General features: G+C 37.2%; 1 protein-coding gene across 1 annotated transcript in view; it reads right to left on the reverse strand.

Moving 5' to 3' along the window:
- Positions 1-26468, reverse strand: part of CDADC1 (cytidine and dCMP deaminase domain containing 1) — a 40731-nt gene that overhangs the window by 2576 nt on the left and 11687 nt on the right. The window contains exons 5-9 of the mRNA XM_065896157.1: positions 20808-21377; positions 15082-15131; positions 11707-11876; positions 9811-10000; positions 3587-3647 (exon numbers count right to left, since the gene is read on the reverse strand). Of these exons, the coding sequence (XP_065752229.1) occupies positions 3587-3647; positions 9811-10000; positions 11707-11876; positions 15082-15131; positions 20808-21377 (1041 nt within the window). The remainder of the gene's footprint in view (positions 1-3586; positions 3648-9810; positions 10001-11706; positions 11877-15081; positions 15132-20807; positions 21378-26468) is intronic.

The following is a 26468-nucleotide window of genomic DNA, read 5'->3' on the forward strand; positions in this document are numbered from 1 at the left end:
TGGCTCACAGGCCCAGCCACTCCGCAGCATGTGGGATGTTCCTGGACCGGGGCACGAACCCGTGTCCCCTGTATCGGCAGGTGGACTCTCAACCACTGTGCCACCAGGGAAGCCCGGTGTATGATCCTTTTAATGTATTGTTGGATTCTGTTTGCTAGTAGTTTTTTGAGGATTTTTGCATCTATATTCATCAGTGATATTGGTCTGTAATTTTCTTTTTTTGTAGTATCTTTGGCTGGTTTTGGTATCAGGGTGATGGTGGCCTCATAGAATGAGTTTGGGAGTGTTCCATCCTCTGTAATTTTTTTGGAAGAGTTTGAGAAGGATGGGTGTTAGCTCTTCTCTAAATGTTTAATAGAATTCACTTGTGAAGCCATCTGGTCCTGAACTTTTGTTTGTTGGAAGATTTTTAATCACAGTTTCAATTTCATTACTTGTGATTGGTCTGTTCATATTTTCTATTTCTTCCTGGTTCAGTCTTGGAAGGTTATACTTTTCTAAGAATTTGTCCATTTCTTCCAGGTTGTCCATTTTATTGGCATAGAGTTGCTTCTAGTAGTCTCTTAGGATGTTTTGTATTTCTGCAGTGTCTGTTGTAACTTCTCCTTTTTCATTTCTAATTTTATTGATTTGAGTCCTCTCCTTCTTTTTCTTGATGAGTCTGGCTAATGGTTTATCAATTTTGTTTATCTTCTCAAAGAACCAGCTTTTAGTTTTATTGATCTTTGTTATTGCTTTCTTTGTTTCTATTTCATTTATTTCTGCTCTGATTTTTATGATTTCTTTCCTTTTGCTAACTTTGGTTTTGTTTGTTCTTCTTTCTCTAGTTCCCTTAGGTGTAAGGTTAGGTTGTTTCTTTGAGATTTTTCTTGTTTCTTGAGGTAGGCTTGTATAGCTATAAACTTCCCTCTTAGAACTTCTTTTGCTGCATCCCATAGGTTTTGAATCGTCGTGTTTTCATTATCATTTTTCTCTAGGTATTTTTTGATTTCCTCTTTGATTTCTTCAGTGATCTCTTGGTTATTTAGTAATATACTGTTTAGCCTCCATGTGTTTGTGTTTTTTACATTTTTTTCCCTGTAATTGATTTCTAATCTCATAGCCTTGTGGTCAGAAAAGATGCTTGATATGATTTCAATTTTCTTAAATTTACTGAGGCTTAATTTGTGACCCAAGGTGTGATCTATCCTGGAGAATGTTCCGTGTGCACTTGAGAAGAAAGTGTAATCTGCTGTTTTTGGATGGAATGTCCTATAAATATCAATTAAATCTATCTGGTCTATTGTGTCATTTACAGCTTGTGTTTCCTTATTAATTTTCTGTTTGGATGATCTGTCGATTGGTGTTAAGTGAGGTGTTAAAAGTCCCCCACTATTGTTGTGTTACTGTTGATTTCCTCTTTCATAGCTGTTAGCAGTTGCCTTATGTATTGAGGTGCTCCTATGTTGGGTGCATATATATTTATAATTGTTATATCTTCTTCTTGGATTGATCCCTTGATCATTATGTAGTGTCCTTCCTTGTCTCTTGTAACATTCTTTATTTTAAAGTCTATTTTATCTGATATGAGTATTGCTACTCCAGCTTTCTTTTGATTTCCATTTGCATGGAATATCTTTTTCCATCCCCTCACTTTCGGTCTGTATGTGTCCCTAGGTCTGAAGTGGGTCTCTTGTAGACAACATATATATGGGTCTTGTTTTTGTATCCATTCAGCAAGCCTGTGTCTTTTAGTTAGAGCATTTAATCCATTCACATTTAAGGTAATTATCAATATGTATGTTCCTATTACCATTTTCTTAATTGTTTTGGGTTTGTTTTTGTAGGTCCTTTTCTTCTCTTGTGTTTCCCACTTAGAGAAGTTCCTTTAGCATTTGATGTAGAGTTGGTTTGGTGGTGCTGAATTCTCTTAGCTTTTGCTTGTCTGTAAAGCTTTTGATTTCTCCATCAAATCTGAATGAGATCCTTGCTGGGTAGAGTAATCTTGGTTGTAGGTTCTTCCCTTTCATCACTTTAAGTATATCATGCCACTCCCTTCTGGCTTGTAGAGTTTCTGCTGAGAAATCAGCTGTTAACCTTATGGGAGTTCCCTTGTATCTTATTTGTCATTTTTCCCTTGCTGCTTTCAGTAATTTTTCTTTGTGTTTAATTTTTGCCAGTTTGATTACTATGTGTCTTGGCGTGTTTCTCCTTGGGTTTATCCTGTATGGGACTCTCTGTGCTTCCTGGACTTGGGTGTCTATTTCCTTTCCCATGTTAGGGAAGTTTTCGACTATAATCTCTTCAAATATTTTCTCGGGTCCTTTCTCTCTCTCTTCTCCTTCTGGGACCCCTATAATGCGAATGTTGTTGCATTTAATGTTGTCCCAGAGGTCTCTTAGGCTGTCTTCATTTCTTTTCATTCTTTTTTCTTTATTCTGTTCCACGGCAGTGAATTCCAGCACTCTGTCTTCCAGGTCACTTATCTGTTCTTCTGCCTCAGTTATTCTGCTATTGATTCCTTCCAGTGTATTTTTCATTTTAGTTTTTGTATTGTTCATCTCTGTTTTTTGTTCTTTAATTCTTCTAGATCTTTGTTAAACATTTCTTGCATCTTCTCGATCTTTGCCTCCATTCTTTTTCCCAGGTCCTGGATCATTTTCACTGTCATTATTCTAAATTCTTTTTCTGGGAGATTGCCTATCTCCACTTCATTTAGTTGTTTTTCTCAGGTTGTATCTTGTTCCTTCATCTGGTACATAGCCCTCTGCCTTTTCATCTTGTCTGTCTTTCTGTGAATGTGTTTTTTGTTCCACAGGATTGTTCTTCTTGCTTCTGTCCATAAAGGCTTATATTTCCTGATTTTTCAGAGTAGTCAAATCATTGTTATTAACAAGAAAATTTTACTTTTTATACTAAACTTCTACTTACCTTGAATTGAATTCAAACAGATAACATGGCTCATATTTTAACATAATATTGTACAGTTAATAATAATTAATGTTCCAAATTATGTGCCTGAGGAACTGCAAGATATCCCAAAGATTGTATTACATTAAAAATATCTGGTTAATATGCAAATAATAAAGCTCTGAAGATTACTAATTCATTTATGGTAACTGTGATGACTCTTAATTAGATTATTCAAATAACCAGAATATTTCCACTCTCTGACCAATCTAAGCTAATGTGGCTTTACTCTAATAAGAAAGTACATATCCTCATAATTTGGCCCTAATCCATCTGTATTAATTATATGTATTTTTCCTTTCTAACTGCCCAAGAGGCTTTTGTTTTGGTATAGAAGAGCACTGTCGACTACTTTCTCATGTAAATTTAATTTATAAATTCAATTTGTTCATGATTATTTGTATTAAACTGCAGAGCCCATAGGACTAGTCATTAATCAGCAGTTTCCATGACACCTAGCAAATAGTAGATACACAAACGTCTGTGAACAAATTGAATGGCGAAAATGTAACCTGCAGAAAGAATATACTCCATCTCCAACCACATCAATTTCCAACACCTGATCATTATAATTCACTATGTTTCTTTTCTTCTTAGCAGCAAAGTTAACCTCAGTAAAGGACTTGTAAATACTTACTTTCTCTGCTTTCAGGCTCATTTTGCCCAAGAACACAAGTTCTTGATGGATTCATTTGCCACTGTAAAAGGACACAAACATTTTATTTATATGTTTAATAAATAGCATTTCAGGGCTTCCCTAGTGGCGCAGTGGTTGAAAGTCTGCCTACCGATGCAGGGGACACAGGTTCGTGCCCCGGTCTGGGAAGATCCCACATGCCGCAGAGCAGCTAGGCCCATGAGCCATGGCCGCTGAGCCTGCGCATCTGGAGCCTGTGCTCTGCAACGGGAGAGGCCACAACAGTGAGAGGCCCACGTACCGCAAAAAAAAAAAAAAAAAAAAAAAAAAAAAAAAAAAAAGTAGCATTTCAGCACTGTGCTTTCAAATATCAAAACAGCTTAAAACAATGTAAGAAAAAAGAGTTAGTGTGTCATACCAACCAAGCCCTAATAAGGACTCTGAATGACCCTGAATGATATGACTTCTGGAATGAGAATCAATATTCTTACAGAAGGAAGTGTAAAAATCCTCCTTTACCCTCGTTTTACAGGTAAGGAGGTGGAAGACCAGAGAAGCATAGTGACTTGCCCAAGGTTACATACTGACTAAAGACAGCAGTAGCACCAGAACCTGGGTCTGCCCATGCCCAATACTATAGAATTTCCACCACTTCATATTCTAGCTCCAGGTCCTACAGAATCTTATAATAGCTAGAGAAGACCTAGATAGAAAGAATGAAAATAAGACAAAGACTATCTTGCCTTTTAATATAGTAATATAATATATACTATTATTTTTATCATAGCATACCATTCATTGTATCATATCATATCATATCACATCTCCTCTGATTATAGTTTTCCATCTCAATCATTCAGAAAGAAATACAGAAGCATGAAGATTCTCAGATATTACAGTGAAGACTGGAGCAGCAGATAATAAAAACTGAGTGTAATCAATATCTCAAAGCACACCCTTCCTTTCTTATTTGCCTAGAAATCCCCATCATAAGAAACACTAATGACTTAACCAAAAAAGCCCCACTAGGGCACTCTCTCCAGAAAGACACAATTAAGTGGATAGTTCCTGGGGGCCTCTTCCAGAAGCATCAGTTAGTTCATCAGATGAAGTCATTAATATCATGGGCCTTGAAGGAGAATGAGATATAAGACAGACATTTTACCATGTATAAAAAAGTCCTTGGAAGGGGAAGACATCTAGAACTGGTTGGTCACCTATAGAAATGGGATGGTTAGGATTAGCACCAGGAAAAAGGAGGATTTCCAAGCAATGGGAAGATATATGTGAAATTAAAAAAAAAAAAAAAAGTCATGTTCAAAACATGTCAAACCATTAAAATCTATTACTTTGGGCAAAGTAAAAACTAATAACCTTGAATTTATATTTAAGGATCATCATAAAAAGACTGTCTAACTGTGAAAACTCAGAAGCAATCTAGGTGTCCAACAAAAAGGGAATGCTTAAATAAGTTATGTCCATAGGTTGCAATACTGTGTAATCATTAAAAATTATTTCTGAAGAATTTTCAATGACACAGAAAATACAGCAACATGTTAACAGTGGTATCTATGAACTGTGGGATAATATCTGTTCTTATTTTCATCTATATATTTGTTCTTTTTTCTATTTCCTCTATAATGAGCATACATTACTTTCACAATTTAAAAAAAGTAATATAACCTAATAAAGAAAATTTTACATGTATTAAACAGAAAAAAATAGTTTCTCAGTAAATGGACTTGGGTTTACACAGGTAAAATATATTCTTGGAAATACTGTTGCCCAGCCCTAGCCTAGTCTGCAACAACCCCACAGAACAGAACCTCTTACCTCAAGGCATATGGTAACACCTCAAAGAGAAAAGAAAAAAATTTTCAAACAAAATTAATTTCAATTGGTTTAATGTTTAAAAAAATGAAATTTACTGGTACTCATGCTACTTTTGACAGTCTAAAAGCAATATAATCATTATAAAAATTCCAATGTGGAACAAATACTAGTTCGTGTTAGTTACTGGTATTTACAAAACTAGGCATTTAGCTATAACCAAGTAGTTTAAATCATTGACATAATATTGCAAGCCAGGCCAGATGAGGGAAAGGATGAGAGGGTGGAGAGCTAATCTTCACTGGAAGGAGTACAGAGAGACCAGGTGTACCTGAATGAGGGCACTCCTGGGTGGGTCTTGGCCCAACAGGTATTTCTGAATCCCATCTCTGCCCGAGGGGCCTTCACTCCCTTTGTCTTCCTGTCTCTTCCTGCTTCTCTTGCCCTGTCTTACATTCTTCTGATCTCTTCGTTCTCTTTACGGTAGAAAAGCTACTAAAATCCACCAGTAAGCAAGATATTTCAGAATTCACTTAACCCAGCACTGACAGTCTTGAAGAGCTAGGTCACTTACACTTTATAAAGAGAATTATTTCCTCCCAATCTTCAGGAGGAATGAAGGAACAGAAAACAAAAATACAGAACTGGTGATTTCCCTTTTGATTAGATGGATACAAACTTGTTTAGTTTTACAAGAGGCATCTGTCCCATCTCTCCCTTCTTTCAGTGCCCCCCTTTTCTTTTTAAAATCATGTCTTTTAAATAAGACAACTGGAAATAAAAAACAAAAATATACTAATGATGAAAAATCTGAAAGTGAAATCAAGAAAACACTCCCATTTACCATTGCAACAAAAAGAATAAAATATCTAGGAATAAACCTACCTAAGGAGACAAAAGACCTGTATGCAGAAAATTATAAGACACTGATGAAAGAAATTAAAGATGATACAAATAGATGGAGAGATATACCATGTTCTTGGATGGAAAGAATCAACATTGTGAAAATGACTCTATTACCCAAAGCAATCTACAGATTCAATGCAATCCCTATCAAACTACCACTGGCATTTTTCACAGAACTAGAACAAAAAATTTCGCAATTTGTATGGAAACACAAAAGACCCCGAATAGCCAAAGCAATCTTGAGAACGAAAAAAGGAGCTGGGGGAATCAGGCTCCCTGACTTCAGACTATACTACAAAGCTACAGTAATCAAGACAGTATGGTACTGGCACAAAAACAGAAAGATAGCTCAATGGAACAGGACAGAAAGCCCAGAGATAAACCCATGCACATATGGTCACATTATCTTTGATAAAGGTGGCAGGAATGTACAGTGCAGAAAGGACAGCCTCTTCAATAAATGGTGCTGGGAAAACTGGACAGGTACATGTAAAAGAATGAAATTAGATCACTCCCTAACACCATACACAAAAATAAGCTCAAAATGGATTAAAGACCTAAATGTAAGGCCAGAAACTATCAAACTCTTAGAGGAAAACATAGGCAGAACACTCTATGACATAAATCACAGCAAGATCCTTCCTGACCCACCTCCTAGAGTAATGGAAATAAAAACAAAAATAAACAAATGGGACCTAATGAAACTTCAAAGCTTTTGCACAGCAAAGGAAACCATAAACAAGACCAAAAGACAACCCTCAGAATGGGAGAAAATATTTGCAAATGAAGCAACTGACAAAGGATTAATCTCCAAAATTTACAAGCAGCTCATGCAGCTCAATAACAAAAAAACAAACAACCCAATCCAAAAATGGGCAGAAGACCTAAATAGACATTTCTCCAAAGAAGATATACAGAATGCCAACAAACACATGAAAGAATGCTCAACATCATTAATCATTAGAGAAATGCAAATCAAAACTACAATGAGATATCATCTCACACCAGTCAGAATGGCCATCATCAAAAAATCTAGAAACAATAAATGCTGGAGAGGGTGTGGAGAAAAGGGAACACTCTCGCACTGCTGGTGGGAATGTGAATTGGTTCAGCCACTATGGAGAACAGTATGGAGGTTCCTTAAAAAACTACAAATAGAATTACCATATGACCCAGCAATCCCACTACTGGGCATATACCCTGAGAAAACCAAAATTCAAAAAGAGTCATGTACCAAAATGTTCATTGCAGCTCTATTTACAATAGCCCGGAGATGGAAACAACCTAAGTGCCCATCATCGGATGAATGGATAAAGAAGATGTGGCACATATATACAATGGAATATTACTCAGCCTTAAAAAGAAACGAAATTGAGTTATTTGTAATGAGATGGATAGACCTAGAGTCTGTCATACAGAGTGAAGTAAGTCAGAAAGAAAAAGACAAATACCATATGCTAACACATATATATGGAATTTAAGAAAAAAAAGGATGTCATGAAGAACCTAGGGGTGGGACGGGAATAGAGATGCAGACCTACTGGAGAACGGACTTGAGGATATGGGGAGGGGGAAGGGTGAGCTTTGACAGGGCGAGAGAGAGTCATGGACATACACACTAACAAACGTAGTAAGGTAGATAGCTAGTGGGAAGCAGCCACATGGCACAGGGATATTAGCTCGGTGCTTTGTGACAGCCTGGAGGGGTGGGATAGGGAGAGTGGGAGGGAGGGAGACGCAAGAGGGAGGACATATGGGAACATATGTATATATATAACTGATTCACTTTGTTATAGAGCAGAAACTAACACACCATTGTAAAGAAATTGTACCCCAATAAAGATGTTAAAAAAAAATAATAATAAAAAAATAAATAAGGATAAAAATATATGATTCTTCACACACAAACTAGAAAACTAAATAGTGTGTTGCTATATTAATTTTTAAATAAATTTTTAAATATATATATGGTTTAGTAAGTAATTTTTAGGTGCCTTATATGTTCCAGGCACCCTGGATTCAAACAGAAAAGTAAAGTTGAAATTTATAAACAGTTCTATCATATGCCTTTTGTACCCACTGCAAACTACAGTATATAAATGTTATATTAAATGCCAGAATTATGGGACTTCCCTGGTGGCGCAGTGGATAAGACTCCGTGCTCCTAATGCCAGGGGCCCAGGTTCAATCCCTGGTCAGGGAACTAGATTCCACATGCATGCCACAACTGAGTTCACATGCCACAACTAAGGAGCTGGCAAGCCGCAACTAAGGAGCCCACCTGCTGTAACTAAGGAGCCCATGTGCTGCAACTAAGGAGCCAGCGAGCTGCAACTAAGACCTGGTGCAACCAAATAAATAAATATTAAAAAAAAAAAAGCCAGAATTATCAAAGCAACATATGATTCTGGACAGGATCCTTTTGCTGTATAGAACTTTATTGGGACAACTGGTAAACCCTGACTGGACTCTGTGGATTAAATGGTAGCAACATATCAATGATAATTTCCTGAGTTTTGTGGTGGTTATGTAGGATAATATACTGTTTGAGGAAATATACAAGAAAGTATCTGAGAGTGATCTGGCATCATAGCAACAACTTATCTCTCAAATGTTCTGGAAAAAAAATTATTTGTAGTATTTTTGTAACTTCTGTATGCTTGAGATTATTTCTAAAAAGAAAAAGGTTTTTTTGTTTTTTTTTCCGGTACACGGGACTCTCACTGTTGTGGCCTCTCCCGTTGCGGAGCGCAGGCTCAGCGGCGATGGCTCACGGGCCCAGCCGCTCCGTGGCATGTGGGATCTTCCCAGACCGGGGCACCAACCCGTGTCCCCTGCATCAGCAGGTGGACTCCCAACCACTGCGCCACCAGGGAAGCCCAAGGAAAAGTTTTTTATAAACATTCTTTGTAACTTTTCTATATGCTTGAGATTATTTCTAAAAACAAAAAGTTTTTTAGAAACCAAAGTAGTAAAAAAGCACAAAGAATTAAAGTTCTGAGTTTTCCACAAACCACCCCAGCACTTTTTTGGAAATGTCAAATATTAAATTCTTATTTTTTCCTGGTTTTTCTCATGAGAAATGCACACGTGTGTGTGTGTGTGTGTGTGTGTGTGTGTGTGTGTGTGTGTGTCCGTGTCCCCTTCTTTTGGGTAATCTTAAACTACTTTCACCTCTGTCTACCACTTCAATCCAGAAAGAAGGGTGAGGGAAGAGGTGGGTCAAGGATTTTCTTTTGTTAGCCACCAGATGGCACCAAAGGACTAACTAATTCAAGATCTGTAAGGTCAAGGCACAACTCTTGACAGAGATCTATATTCATAAGGCAGATCCTAAGCTGAACATTTGTAGTTAAGCAAGTGCTTGCACATAAAAATAAACTCAATGATAACTCTTTAAAAGGGTAAGAATCACTAATTTAAAATATGCAGCAGAGTACCTAACAATATAATAAAAAGTATATTTGAAAAAATGTGTATCTACTTACTGTAAATTTGCTAACACCTTCAAGTTCCCCAAATCTCATGTAAGAGATGTCTGCCTTCTTTTTTCCAACATCTACATCCCCTGCATAGATTTGTTTTATGCCCGCACCTTTAATTAAAGGTACACATTCATCACATGGGCACTTTGTCACAAAAATCATACTTCTTTCTTCTGGTTTTATCTCTTGACACCTACAAAAAATATATATAAAATATCAGGAAGATAGTTTCTAAAAGGGTAAGTTATGTTTGAGAAAAATCTTTAAACATTAAAATTGAGCTGCTTTAAGAACAGATTTACAACATTATACACAATAATGATCAAGCCTTATTCTTGCTGAATTAGTCAATGGCAAGATTTTCAGTATTACATTACAAAGGAAATGAAAAAAGAGAGGGAGAGAGAGAGAGAGAGAGAGAAAACAATGCTTTCTAAGTAAGAAACGCTTTATAATGCCAGAATTAGGGGCTAGAACTAACACCCTCCCTAAGAATGTACCATGTGTGATTAGACATTAAGTCATCATGGTAGCCAAAAGGTCTACCTCTTATCTGGTAACTAACAGATATTTAATAATGCTTACTAAATTGATAAATTAATATTAGAGTTCTGTTTTGAGTTACAGTTCCCTTACTCCCTTCCCTAACAGGATAATTTTATTTAACAAGCATTTGGATTTGACAAAACAAAGCAAGTAATCTGTAATGAAGAGCACAAGGAAAAAAAAACAGAGGAGTTTAGTGAAATTTTACATGCCAGGGGTAGTTTAGGACTAAGGAATGCTTCATCTGAGGATACAGGAGTTGTACTTCTGGGTTCTATGGTTTACACTGCTCTCAGTCTTACATTCCCCACCACCAGCCTTCTGCATCCATGTCCTTAGTTCAGATTCTCATCCTGTCCCCCTGTACTAGGGCAGCAGAATTGTATGCATCTAGTCTGTTCAAACAATATGCTTGCAACCTAAGTAATCATTAGTGTGGCTCTGTCAATGTCATTCAATTTCTCCACTACCTACCAAATGAAGTCTAAACTCAAAGTCCTCCCTTGTCAGTCCCAACCGATCCCATGTGCTCCATGGTGCAGCCTAAGTGGAACATCTGTGTTCCTAAACACACAAGCATTTTCCTACTTCTAGCCCACTGCTATGCCTGAAGCAAGAATGGTTTCCCTTCAAGTAAGCATCTCCAATGGCCATAATCCTACCAAACCTTTAAAGCACAGCTCAAATGCCAGTTTCTCCATAAAGCTTTTCCCTCTCACTCCCCCTCCATGCGTAGCAGCCCCTGAATTTCCACCCACTTTGTGTTGGCCTTTCCCACACAACTGACCATGTTAGGTTGAATACAGTCTTATATCCCATACTGTGTTACAAGCTCCTCAAGGACAGAAACCATGACTTATGCAGATTTAAATCCCCTAAGATCACCCACTTAATGGTAAATGCTGAGAAATGTTTGTGGAAATGATCTAAATTAACATTAGAAGGAGGTAATGCCAGTTATAATCTCTAACAAAAACTATGTTAAAGCAATTTGATTCATAATAAAATCTATATATTCATAAATATAAATATATGGGCTCTACATTTAGAAAACAAAACTGATTATATAATGCAGAAATATGCAAGACCCTAAGGACAAACTTCAAGCAGTTTTATACCGGACAGAGAAGGAAGAAAGGAAAAAAGACTTGCTCAATAAATTTGAAGGCCTGCAGGATCCCTGACAATGGCTTCAGGTCAGGTAGCAAAGACCAAGTAGGACCAAAGTTATACTTCTGAAAAGAATATTTCTTGGAATTTTTTAAAAAGGCAATAAATTACAGCTAAAATAAAACTAATTTTAACTAACCCTTGCTACATTTTATAGAAAATACATGCGAACAAATTTCATACCTAAATGTCAAGGCATTCTGTTCTGCGTGTACAATGTATCTGAATTTCCTTATTTCTCTGTCTTTCTGTTTGTCATCCATGTGCGGGAAGTCAGCATACTCAGATCCAACAGGAAAAGCATTATAACCACATCCTATGAAGTACATTGCTCCTGTTCCATCACAATTTCTCTATGAAAAGTAAGCAAACCAACAAAGCTGTTTTCAACATTCTGAAAAGGCATCTTACATTGTATCTTTAAAGCCTAGTATCATACTTCTTATAATGAATTCACTTTTCCATGATAAACTGAGCCATCAGAAAAATACAATATTAGATTTTCCTGCCACAGTGTGGTCTTGTCAAAGTTAAATTTCAAGCAGCCTGATCATCTCTAGTATATAATCTCAAGGCAGTCCTTTGTTTTAGCAGTTAATTAAACAGTAGCTTAATTCACAAACTGTTTCATTTGATTCAGACACCTCTCCCTGAATAGGTTATAAGATCCTAGAGAACAGAAACCATGTTTTATACCTCCTCTCTACCCCTTAAAGTAGACCTATTACAGTGTTCCATACACAGCAGGTACACAATAAATTATTGTTAATTTCTTATATGCTCTGTGCTGTGCTACTGGTTAGCAAGTCAGAAATCCTAAAAATATTTTGAACAGACAATTTCTGTTTTGGGCTAAAAATGTGTTAGTGTATATAGTTGGAAAATAAATAATGCACTTTCCTTTAATTTTCATGTTTACTGAGCCTCTACTGTGTTTTTGTGTATATGTGCGTGTGTGTGTGTGTGTGTGTGTGTGTGTATGTAATAGAACTTCCTACTTGAGTGGTTTTTTTATTTCTCCTGGTCAGTGGCATATTAGGTGTCAATATGAATGTTTTATCAACTATAAAAGTAAAATATCTTATAAATCAGACCTGTTTATAATAGTTTGGAATATGCCATAAACCTCACTAAATTTCAATATATTATACATAGTTACTCATGTGATAGTTTCAACAGACTCAGTACTATAGCAGCTTGATAAAAATCATTGTTATGATGAGCCGACAGAAGCTTACAAATAGTATATTATCTCATTAATAATAAATTATCCTTGAGCATTCACTAAAGGTTAAACATCATGCTCACTTTTATATGTGTCACTTCATTTAATTAATCCTCACAACATCCTAGACAGTAGTACTATTACTATTCCCATTGTATAGATAAGGAAACAGGCCAAAAGAGATTAAATAACTTGTCCAAAGTCACAAAGCTGGTAAGCAACATAGCCAGAATTCGAGGATGGGTTGCTTGACTCCAAACCCATGTCCTTCCACTTTACCATGCTGCCTACACTCTAGATAATATAACTGGAAACCTAAATTCTCCAAAAAGTAGTTGAGAATTAGGTGTTAAGCCAAAAGGCTGCGGAGCATTTATATAAATCCAAGGGAGAGTTCCAACCATAGGCCAGGCCCTGTGCTAGGTTCTGGGAATACACTGGTAAATGTGACAGAGAATCCCAGCCCTCATGAACCTTCTGATCTGGAGACGATAAGAAACTGGACATGTAAATTTAACTGTGATGAGTGTCACCACGGAGTTGTACAGAATACTATGGGAGTTTCTGGCAGAGGAACCTATTCTAATAGGTGCTAACAATTTGCGAGGAAATAAGAGTCAAGAGATAGTCTGAAGGTGGAATTCACAGCATTTGGTGATGGATTGTTTGAGTGGAATGGGGAATGGGATGGTGACCACTAGTGAAGGAATAGGTTAGCCGGGAAGATACTGAATGTATTGGCTAGGTTGAACTTGAGGGGCTCATGACATATCCAGCCAAATAGTAAAATTACTTGCTATAAAGTCTGTTGAAAGACACTTAGGCCGCCCTACTCATCTTTTAGTCATCCTCATAGTTACGAAGTATCTCTTGGTTCCATGCCCTCCCAACCCATCCACAGAATTCCAAGTCCTCATCATCTCTTTTTATTAACCTCCCTAGTTCCTGTCTAGCCCCACTTCATTTTTTACATGCAAATCTAATCAAATCATTTTCCCACTTAAAATATTCTTGGATTGCTCTGTCCAGTATAGTAGCCAGTAGCACCATGTGGTCAGTGCAAACTGAGAGGTGCTGTAAGTATAAAATACATACAGGATTGTGAAGAATCAATACTTCCCCCAAATGCAAAACATTTTATTAAAAACATTAACCAATATTTTTATATTGGTTACATGTTGAAATGATAATATTTCTGGACAGACGATTAAGTAAAATACATATATATATATTTTTTGGCCGCGCTGCGCGACACGTGGGACCTTAATTCCCCAACCAGGGATCGATCCCGTGCCCCCTGCAGTGGAAACGCGGTGTCTTCACCACTGGACCGCCAGGGAAGTCCCAAGTAAAATATATTCTTAAAATGAATTCACCTGTTTCTTTTTATTTTATTTATTTATTTTTTGCGGTACACGGGCCCCTCACTGTTGTGGCCTCTCTCGCTGCGGAGCACAGGCTCCAGATGCGCAGGCTCAGCGGCCACGGCTCACGGGCCCAGCCGATCCGCGGCATGTGGGATCTTCCCGGACCGGGGCACGAACCCGTGTCCCCTGCATTGGCAGGTGGACTCTCAACCACTGCGCCACCAGGGAAGCCCTCTTTTTATTTTTTTAATGTGGCTCCTAAAAAAACTTAAATCACGTATGTGGCTTGCCTTTTATTTCTGTTGGTTAGCACTGTGCTAGTGTATCCCACTTTATCTGATGGATAAAGTCTAAACTCTCTATGTGGTACACAGAGCTCTTCATGGTGCAGCCCAAGTTTTTGCGACTCTGCTAGACACAGGACCCTGGACTTCAATGTGCCAAATCACTTGCATTTCTCCACATTCTCACGCCCTACCTCTGCATGTTACCCTTCTAGTCCCGCTAACTTGCTCTGCCTGATGAACTCCTACTCATTCTTCAAGACTAATAGCACCTGACCTCCCCTAATAGTATTTTACTCATTTCTCCAAGCGGAGTAAAGGTGCCTCCTCTGTGCTCTCACGGTATCAGGTTATAATTACAGTTATATACCAGTCACTTTTTCACCTCTGTCTCCATCTCTAGACTATATAAGGCTATGAAGGGTGGACTATGTGATCCTCAACTCCCCATTGTTCACTGTGGCACAGAGCCTACCCTGTGGAAGGTGTTTAATAAATGTTCACTAAATGAATAAATCTATATAAAACACTGTTGAGAGAATATGCAAATGTTTATAAAACTTAACAAATACACCAATAATATTAATCCCCAGGGGTCAAAAAAATGTCATGTACTTAAGATCGAAATATGTTTCAACAAAATCAAGTTTAAATGTTTATAAAGAATTATTTTCATACTTACAGATTTTCCTTCTGCCCAGATGACTGCTCCAACTCCTGTTTTATGATCCTCTGAAAGATACATGGCGTGTAACTCAGTAAAAATCAATGATTTGTTAGTTTCAGAAATACATTTTTTCCAAAAATAATAAACATGTATTTATTGAAATATACTTCATAAATGTAGCAGCAATCCTTGACAACCTCACTAATTACAGAAAAATATGAAAATAAGTATTGTCAAGCATAGAATATATGGGAGCTAGGTACGAACTAACTACAGACAGTGTCACTACCAACCCAATCTCACATGATCTATGTGCAGAGATAACACAGTGGCAGTGCCCGCACTCAGGTGACTTCAAAGCTGTAACCAGAACTGAGTGTAACTTTATTGAATTTCCACCAACTAGTCAGTTTTTAAATGACTATTTCTAATAGACGATGAAATCAATTAAGAAAGAAGTTTCTGAACTAATGGATTTAGTGTAATAACCATTCACAACAATCAAATCTGTCTTCTCCTAGCATTTTTTGCACTCTAATCATGGAAAATACATTTCATGAAAGTGTTCTTGCTATGAAAAAAGTTCAAATTCATAATACAAACATAAATCTTTATGGGCTTTCATATACACACACACACACACACACACACACACACACACACAATTTTTTTTTGCTGGAAGGTACATGAAAGGAATTTTGATTTAAATAAAATGATGCCCTTTCCCTGACCTTTACCTTGAGGGGAAAAGAATGCCAAGTTAGTGACATGATGCCCGTTTCTAAATCAAGTGGCAGAAGTCACAAATATAACATTATAATTTCCCTGCAGAACCAACCTATTTACTTTGCAACAAGAAAGGCTGTATTTCTTAAAACTATTAACCTTAAACAGAAAATACAAAACCAAAATAGAAATTCTAAATATTAAGAACTGACTTTTTCTTTCTACTACTACTAAGGGTAAGTTAAAAATTTCTAAGACAATTATACACAAATTATAAAAATCATAGTATTTATCAAAATCTTAATAAGAGACCAATATAGTTAAGTAGGTACATTTACACAGAGAAAGTGAAAATTATCTGTGAACTTGCTCTCAGGCATGTTCATATTGATGAGGATTAAACGAAACTGTGACTTCACCCCACAATTTCCTAAAAGTTAATCCTTCCAATAACAACATATTTAAATACTTTTCTAGTGAAAGTACAAAGAAACATTATTCTACCTATGCATGAAAAACTAGGATGCCTGATAAAGTTAATTTTTAAAGAAAGTTATGATACTATAATGAAATTCCCCATCTTCAGGTCAAGCAAGCTTGGGTTTTCAAAATTATACCACAAAGCATTTTTATAATTTATTTTAAGCACTTGTTGTCCATTATCTCATTTTTATCCTAAAGGTAAAGCAGACAAAATTTCCTTTTCTAGATGAGAAAACAGGCAAAGAAATTAAATGACTAAAATTTAGCCCTCCACACCCAACCGGCTTGCCTCCCTCCAATGTGAAGAATTTTGTAACAAAGGTTCCCCTTTACTGAATACCTGAGTGCCTATACTCACGAAGCTTATGGTCCAATGGAGAAGGAAGATGGTAACAAGGAAACATCTAAGAACCTAGGTGCTGTGCTGGACTATGAAGGAAAGGAGCAGGATGCTGAGGAACAGTGTATGGGAGAAACATACTTTATAGAGTGGAGACTGTCAGGAAAGGAATTTGGGGGTAAAAGTTTTGTTCCTTCCAAGATTGTCAGAATACAACATGAAGGGAAAAGAATATAATTATGGCTTTATGCTCCTTTCTAAGGTAAGCCGTATAGAAGTTAAAAACCTAAGATTATATTTCATTTATATTATAAATGAAAGCCTTTAAGTAAAATTGTACTTAATACATGTATAAATCTGAAACAGAAAATGAAAAACTCAAATAGAAACTCTTCATATCAAGAGTCTACTTTTCCTACCATTGATACTAAGTAGTTTTCATATTATTATTTTTTAGTCCAGGAGCCACTTTTTCTGTTTCAGTCTAGGGACAACCTAAATCTTGTCAGGAGGAAAAAAAATGTGATTTTTTTAAACTAAGCTCAGGGACTTCCTTGGTGGCACAGTGGTTAAGAATCTACCTGCCAATGCAGGGGATAGGGGTTCGAGCCCTGGTCTGGGAAGATCCCACATGGCGCAGAGCAACTAAACCCGTGTGCCACAACTACTGAGCCCTCATGCCACAACTACTGAAGCCCACGCACCTAGAGCTCGTGCTCCGCAACGAGAAGCCACCACCATGAGAAGCCCGCGCACCGCAACGAAGAGTAACCCCACTCACCGCAACTAGAGAAAGCCTGCGCGCAGAAACAAAGACCCAACGCAGCCAAAAATAAAGCTCTACTGCTTAGCTAAGGTTAGTTTCACCAAGAAGATATTCTTTACTACATGTCTTTTGAAATCAGAATAAAATTTCATCCATATACGATAAGTAGATTTCACCCAGCCCCCAAGGTTGGATGACAGATGAGGTAATTTCTCAAAAATCTTTTCACATCAGTAATTTTTATGTAAAGTTTCTCAAAAAGCTTTCATGTCTGTAAATTGCTCCCCAGGATCTGGTCATTCACAGGATTTTCTCTGTATACCCTTGAAGGAAAGGTCAACTTAAAATCACTGAGCCAAATTCCTGAGACTCTTCGGTCACTGAAAGTCAGAGGACTCTTTATCCTATGGTTCTGGAACACAGGCATGGTTATTTTAGCTCCCAATACTGTGGTCATGTCAGGGTTTGTCCAAGTGTGGTTCACAAACCAACTGCATCAGAATGACTGGACGCTTGTTACAAAGGCAGACTCCTGGCTCCCATGGAAATTCCATGAATCAACCTCTCCAAGGGAGGCAGCAGACTCAGGAATCTGTACTTCTCATGAGCATCACCTCTGATTCGTAGGCAACTAAAAGTTGAGAACCGCTGAGTTATGATTTGAAACAGTTAACTTTATTGGCTACTCCAACCTACTTTCATCATTAGCGTTGTGGTTCAGAAGGAAGGCATAATCGTCAGCTTTGGAAAACGCCTAGTCTAATGGGAAACAGGACATAAAAAGAAATCAAAACTCACACTTAAACCAGGTAGGTAAGATGTGATGCCCTCCTATCTCTGTTTTTTTCCCCTAGAGTCTAAACAAATTTTGTCACTTTTTTGCTACCCTCAAAGTAGCTTAGAAACATATTTTTAATGACACCTCTGTGGATCCTATTTACTCATCATTCAAAAATCAATTATTAATTACCTACTTTCAATTAGTTTCAGAACTCTTGTTAGAAGTTGCGGCATTCTTTTTAATCATATGTATATTTTTAAATGAAATGGTTTAATGGAATGATTTCTTCACCTATTAGAGTGAAATAAAGTTATGTGAGCTGAACAGCATAAAATTTAGTTATTAGAAACACACTAAGTCAAGGGTATATCTACCTTGCTGGATTGTCCTCAATGTTAAGTGAGGTACATATATAAATCACCTAGCTCTGTGCCTGACACATAGTAGGTGCTCAATAAATTTTTTATTATTATCAATGAGGAGTATCAGTCCAGAATTCCTTATCTGCAATCCCTTATATCAAGTTTTTTAAAACAGCTTGACACACATACATACAGCATGTACATATTATTTTTCTAAAATCTGAATTCCTTTTCATCTGGCTTCAAGAGCTTTGGGTAGGGGACTGTGGACCATTTATCTTTGTATATAAAAATATTTCTTTTGTGCTAAGGGAAAAACAATGATGAGGACATGGTCTCTCCCCTGGCAGAGCTCACAGTGGAAAGGAGCACATGACATAAGAGTCGCATTCTATTCAGGATTCGGGTTCCAGGCAAGAAAGTCATACATAGACAAAAAATTAACCTTGAAAAACCTATATCACCCATCAAGCGCATAAGTACAAAACTCTGCATAGTAACAGCAGGTAAATTTACAATACTATAACTACACTAGTAGAGTATCTAATAAAGAATATATATGCAAATTTATATCTATACATTACTGCATCTTTAAATAGTGGAGCCATACACGGTATTATTAGGTATTAGGAGAGGAGCTCCTGAGGTTAAGTAAAAAAACAGACTCACACCTCCCATCTTACGCTCACTCTGGAATCTGCTGAATTCTAATTAGCAAATGAGAATTAGTGAAGTATAGCTGTAACAGCTGTTTCCATTTATGTTTCTGTCCTTCCAGAATGGTTGGGAGAAAAATTCTTTATAAAGCTGGAGTTGGCAGAGACTAACATAGAGCCCACGATACAAGATACTTACATTAAGTCAGACCTTTACAGAATACAGTTGTTTGGCATCACGTAGTTTGTGCCTATAGTAGAATCAAATTCTTCAATAAGAATCAAGTGATTATTAACCCTGCTGAATGTTGGAATCCCTTACAGAAATTTAAAAACTCACAGACCTAGGACATACCCTTAGGGACCAGGTTTAGTAGGTCTGGGTTAGAATTTGAGCATTCTTACTTTTAATAAAAGTTTCTAGGGTGATTCTAACATGCTGCCATTTGAAAACCTCCATTTTACTGAAATTACTTCAACCTGTGGTCTTTGTTGAGCATATACCGCAGAGCAGTGGCATTTGTATGGACTTTTTCTGAAGATTTTCTCTCTTCTCCTTCTTTCTTGGGATAAGTTTAAAAATTCCTACTATAGCCTACTCACCAAATCTTACTCTACTGTTCCTCCTGCCTGCATTTTCTTTTCCTTATTTCAAAGTTGCATTTTAAAAAGTGATCATGTGGGGAGGGGGAAGGGTAAGCTGTGACAAAGCGAGAGAGAGGCACGGACATATATACACTACCAAACATAAGGTAGATAGCTAGTGGGAAGCAGCCGCATAGCACAGGGAGATCAGCTCGGTGCTTTGTGACCGCCTGGAGGGGTGGGATAGGGAGGGTGGGAGGGAGGGAGACGTAAAAGGGAAGAGATATGGGAACATATGTATAACTGACTCACTTTGTTATAAAGCAGAAACACACCATTGTAAAGCAATTATACGCCAATAAAGATGTAAAAAAAAAGTGATCATGATTCTACTTTGAAAAATGTTATGTCTGCTGAGATGTAAAAACACTGTTCTATAATTGGAAATACAGATACCGCCTTTTATCATGATAGAGAAAATTCCCAAGTAATATTTTCCTTTTTCACATACTTACTCAGGTACAACTTAATAAAATAAAAATGTTTGATTTCTCCACTTGCTGATTGAAGACATACCAGAAATTGGAAGAATATGAAAAAATTCTCCTTTACTTTGATTCTATTTGTTATTTTGAATTCATATTTTTAGTTTAAAGATTTTTTAGGTTTTTACTAAATACTGAATACCTACAGAATATTGAAGAGTTAAGAAAAAAATGAATAATTCTGGTTCTCTCTCCCCTCTCTTTTTGTCCTATCTCTAGCGGAGGGCTCATTCAACTGTGAAATGATAAAAGCAAGAAGCAGAAAGGGCCTAATCAGATCCTGACTTATAAATGTAGCACCCGATACAGGCCACAAGAAATCCTAAAACTAAGAGTTGTCTACTCAAGGGTCTCACTAACTTCTCTTTATTTGTATGACCAACAAAACCTTAGTATCTAAGAGTCAGTAAACGCTACCATAGATGAAATGAATACTTTACTTCTGAGACAAATACGACCCGAGCAGCCCCGATTTATGAACTAAGCGTATAACTCACCAGTTCGATATGCCAATAACCTTGCCTGAACCATGCAGTGCCTTGCAATTTCTTGCGGCAAACTCTGATTGTGAATTTCATTAATCTGTTCGGTATTGCTACAATAAAATCCGTAGTGTTTAAAGTTGGGCACACTGGAAGCTACTGTGGCCAAAAGTAGGATAAGGTCTTTCATGTTTTGTCTTAGATTGCTAAAGTACGGATTTTCACACAGGTTCTCCAAACCTATAGTCATCAGTATTTGCTTATGCATTTCTTCTCCGGAAACCAAAAATATCATTTCATATTCTTTTATTCTTTCTTGTTTACATTCAGAATAAAAGTCAATGGTAGTGTCCGGCAATGTTTTTGAAATTTTTTGAATAAAGTCACATTTGTAAGAGGTCTCCTCTACAAACTGCACCATGTAACACACCAAAGGCTGAAGTAAGACACACACATGGGCCCGACTGTTTGACTTCAATCTTTCCACTGCTTTGGCATCTAACTTTGCATCTTCAGAACTAGAGGCCTCGGTAAGCAAGCTTATTTCTGGATCAGCAGGCCAATATGAAATTCGGTTAACTCCAGCTGAAACACAAAATATGAACGGTAGTTATCAGATGCATGCTGAAATTAAGGGTTTTCTTGATAAATCCACCATATCACTGCAGTAGGTCCAAAGGTCCCAATATAATAAAAGTCTATTACCAAGTCACCAATAATAGAGCCCAAGTGCTGGCAAACTACGGCCACAGGCCAAATCTGTCCTGTTGCCTATTTTTATACAGCTTGCAGGTCAACAATGGATTTCGCAGTTTTAAATAGTTGGAAAATCAAAAGAAAACTATTTTGTGACATGAAAATCATATAAAACCCAAATTTCAGTGCCTATAAAGATTTGTGGAAACACAGACAAACCTAATCTTTGACATTGTCTCTGGCTGTTTCTGTACTACAATGGAGTAGCTGAGTTGAGAGCTGAATAACTAGCTGTATGGATACCCTATGGCTTGCAAAGCCTAAAATACTTACTATCTGGCCCTTTATAGGAAAAGTTTGCCAACAACAAAACCCATGGAAGGTATCTGTGGAATCACTACCTTTGCTAAGTGTGGTCCCAAAGCCCAGAGATAGGACTATATACCAGAGTCCTCCAAGTAATCGAATGGCGGCTTTTAGAAATACCATAACATAACTGATACTGGCTAGAGTTTTGTACCTGAAATAACAATTCATCCACACATGAAAAATGTACCTGTACTCTAAACTCTTCCTCTGGGAAGCTCTTCTAAGAAAATATTTGAAATAAAGACAAAAGAAAATTCATGCATGCATATGTTTAGTGCAGCATTGTTTAAAACAGTAAAAACATAGAAAAAATCTAAATGGCCAAAATAGAGGAATGGTTTAACACATTACAGTCTTCCTCATAATAAAATATGCAGTTATCCAAAACGTCCACAAAGAATTTGTAATGTGAGGGCAGCAGGGAAGCGGGGGGAGAGGAAGCAATATTAATTGTTTTTAAGTCCACAAAACTGAAGCCAAAACAACAAACTAGAAGGAACGTTTTTCAATAAATGTAACAGAGAAAAGGTTAGTAATCTTTGATATAGAGATTTTAATCCACTAAGAGCACATATGAATTGACAAGAATAAAGCCTCCAAGAGAGACAAAATAAATGAACAATTTACAAAAGAGAAAGCAAATCTGGATAATATGAAAAAATTTTTAATTTGTGTTTGCGAATGAACGATGAGATGCCTTATACAAAACTAAGCACGTAAATGTTTATCAATTAGTTACTATTTTACAACAAAGAAACGCGTTTGCTAGTGTCTCATGTAACTTCTGCTAGGAGAGGCATTTATGTTTTTGATAATTGTGCCCAGAAGTGAACAGGCAGATGGCCCACACGTTTTCTTCATTCAAAGATACAGATGAACTAAAAAATTCGAGTTAAACAAACACACATTTCTATCTACTCCCTCCTACTACTGACCCTTACTGTGCCTTGGGCTGTAAAGTAATCTTGAAGGCCTCAAAGCTATCAGAATGTTTCCTCTGGCTGTTTCTTTTTCCCTCTGTTGGAGTTCTCATAATTCATTTCCTAACCAGCAGTAATGATCAATCTTTCATCTAAGCATTCTGGTTGCTTCTAGTAATCTTGATTCAAGAAGAGGGGATGACCAATGTTTAAACGTATTTTCATGTACTAGTAGCAGAAGCTACAGCAAAGGTTCTCAAATTTTTTGTCTCAGACTCTGTTACACTCTTAAAAATCAATGAGGACTCCAAAGAGTTTTTGTTTATGTGGACTATATCTACTGATATTTACTGCATTAGAAAATTTAAACAAAATTTTAAAATATTAATTCATTAAAAATAGCAATAAGAACCATCATAAATTAATATAAATAACAGTTTAATAAAAAATAACAATTTTCCAAAACAAACACCAGTTGAGAAGAATGGCATTAAAGTTTATACAAATCTCTTTATTATCCGGCTGAATAGAAGATAGTTGGGTTCTCAAGTCTGCTTCTGCTTTCAACCTCTTGCCTTAGCTTTTCACTGAAGTATATATAAAAAGTGTCCGGCCTCACATGATATGCAGTTAAAAAAGGAGTAGTTTAACAGCCATTTCAAATAATTATGAATATTCTTCACACTACATAAAATTTTGAGAAGGGATAGTTTCTTAGAGGTAAGTAACAGTGTGGAATCTAAAATCACACAACAAACTTTTTGTACTGTTAAAGTCCACTTGTCTATCTTACACTTAGAATGGCTCTTTCACTCACGCATGATTTTCTAGCATCATGCACTGGTCATTTGGAAAACAAGAGTTTACTGATTTCACAATACTTAAGAAAAAACCAAAACTCATTCATTAATATAACCACCAATCTCATCAGAAGAGTCTTTAAGCAGTGGGAAGCTGTAAGCTTATGATGATGGTAGATAGGAGTTTTTCAATTCTAATTTTCACTTGAAGGCTCAAATTTTATCAGTGGCAATAAATGCTGTCAGCTGTTTTCCTGGAAGTGACGGTTTCACTTCATTCATTTTTGAGAAAATGTCTGCCAAATAGCCAAGTCTAAGTAACTATGGTTTGTTAGTTCATGGTGTTCCATGAAAAAAAATTGGATAATTCAGTCTGTGACTCAAACAATTGCATAAGCGGTTTTCCTTAAGGCAAACTTCATACTTAGGTTTATAGCAAAAGTGCTTTATGTCCACCTCCTATTTTCTCATACAGAATCTTAAAAAGATGCGTACTAAGGGCTGGGTTTAATAAAATTGATTTTTTTTTTTTTACTGTTTCATCAATGACATTCTTACATGAAACTCCACACCCTCCACCTTTTTTTTTTAACTCCAAATAGGTGGCTATGTAAGAGTACAATGACTACTACTATTGCCTTGATTCATACAACTGCAACAGTAGTCTTACTCAACATCTTTTTAGTACTATTAGCATAAATGTAGTATTATTATGAAAATAGTTTTGACCTTGTGGACCATGAGGAGGTCACAGACCACACTTTGAGAACCACTATGCTTTAGAAATGTTTGCTTTGTAACTGAGGTAACAGTAATTATAACTGAAATAAGTTAGCTAGAGCATGGGGTTAAACCATGCCCCTTTCCAAGATAAGTAAATAACGTATAAGCCTAATCAAACATAGCAATTTTATTTATATATGGCTCTAATACCAGCATAAAAGCATTTCCATTGCATGTTCTTCCTTATTTTCCACATTTCATTATCTCTCTTGCAAGGTTTAAGTGTCTGAACTCAGAGACACAAGCAATGGTGAATTACTCGTACTCCTCCATTTTTCTAATTCTTGGCTCTGAGGCTATTAAGAGTGCTTTAAGTGTAGTCAACTCAGCGCAAAACACGACTTTTATTCATTCTTCTCTCTTGACTCTAAAAGAGATCAGTCGACAAATGTCTGGTTCTTTCACATTCTTTCCTTTCTAGATCAATGCCGCCACCTGAACCCTATTTTACACCTTATCTAATGCAAGTCTACTAATCAAGCTCTTTATCTTTCCATGTTCTAATTCAATAACAACAACAAATAATCATCTTAATCACGTTACATCCTGCTCAAAACTCTTCAATGGGAAAAGGAGAAAAAAATGCCACCACCACTATCACACTTACCTTCTCTATTCGTAATTGCAGGGGAAAGACTACAGAATCTAATAACTTATCATAGGTACCTACTTACCAGCTTGAAATACTCGATGCAGGCCAGGAGACTCTAGCCACATGACCATTTCTTCTGGAAGTGCTTCCACTTGTAGCTTAAGGGAACTGCCCTGATCACTGATCTGATCATTACTCTTAAGACTTTGATATAAACAAAAACAGCTCTTCCTCAAAGCAATTTAGCAACTCTGTTCTATAAGATAAAGCCCAAAGGCCAGACAGTTTTTCAAAGTTCTCCATTAAGGCCCCAACCTATCATTATAATCCTTCTGCCACTATTCTCTTCAAGAATAATTTTCCACCCCGAACACTGACCCCCAGAACCCTGCTTCTCACAACTTGATGACCCCGCATGCATTGTCCTCCTGACCAGGAATGTGTTCCTCCTCCTCTACATCTGACCCATGAAGGTCCAGCTTAAGCCCCAGCTATTTATAACATGCCAGCCTGCAGGGATCACTTGTCTCTCCTCTGAGCTCATGTATCATTTACAGCTGTTATTACTCATTTGGTATTACATGATGTATTACATTAAATTGGTTTTTGCCCCTTTTTGCCCCCAAATAACAGCTTGAGGGAAAGGATTAGGAACTACATTAGCCTTTTTTTCCCCAGAAGCTCTCTGAACCGTGTCCTTTTGGGTTTTAAGGAAGCTTCATTACATAGGCATGATTGATTAGGTCACTGGCCATTGGTGTTTGAACTCAAACTATAGCCCGGCTCTCCTCCCCAGAGGTCTGGTCGGGGTGAGGCTGCAAGTTCCAACCCTCTAGTCACCTGGCTGGTTCCCCTGGCAACCAGGCCCCATCCATAGGGGATTCCCAAAAGTTACTTCATTAACATAAACTCAGTAATGGTGGAAAGGGACTTGTTATGAATAACAAAAGACACCTTTCTCATTCTTTTTTTTTTTTTTTTTTTTTGCGGTACTCGAGCCTCTCACTGTTGTGGCCTCTCCGGTTGCGGAGCACAGGCTCCGGACGCACAGGCTCAGTGGGCATGGCTCACAGGCCCAGCCGCTCTGCGGCATGTGGGATCTTCCCAGACCGGGGCACGAACCCGTGTCCCCTGCATCGGCAGGCGGACTCTCAACCACTGCGCCACCACGGAAGCCCCTTTCTCATTCTTAACACTCAGGAAATTCAAAAGATTTTAGTTGCTCTGTGTCCAGAATGGAATGAAGACTAAGTATATAATTCATATTATAAATCACAATCATCACAGTGCCTATGTAAAAGATATACTATTTTTTAAATAGGAAAGTGGTCTGAATACTTACCTGGGTGCAAAATAGAATCATAAGCACAAAGAGGATTAGTGAGTAGCCCAGAGTGGCAGAGATAGATAGCTATATGTTAATACTTTGTTCTCCTCCTTCCAAAGGGTAGAGTAGTCATTGGGAGGCAGCCGCCCAGCCAGAAACTACAGTTCCCACAATGGATGTGAACAGAAA

This window comes from Phocoena phocoena, chromosome 18 (genome assembly GCF_963924675.1).
Source record: "Phocoena phocoena chromosome 18, mPhoPho1.1, whole genome shotgun sequence".
In the NCBI taxonomy this organism is placed as follows: Eukaryota; Metazoa; Chordata; class Mammalia; order Artiodactyla; family Phocoenidae; genus Phocoena; species Phocoena phocoena.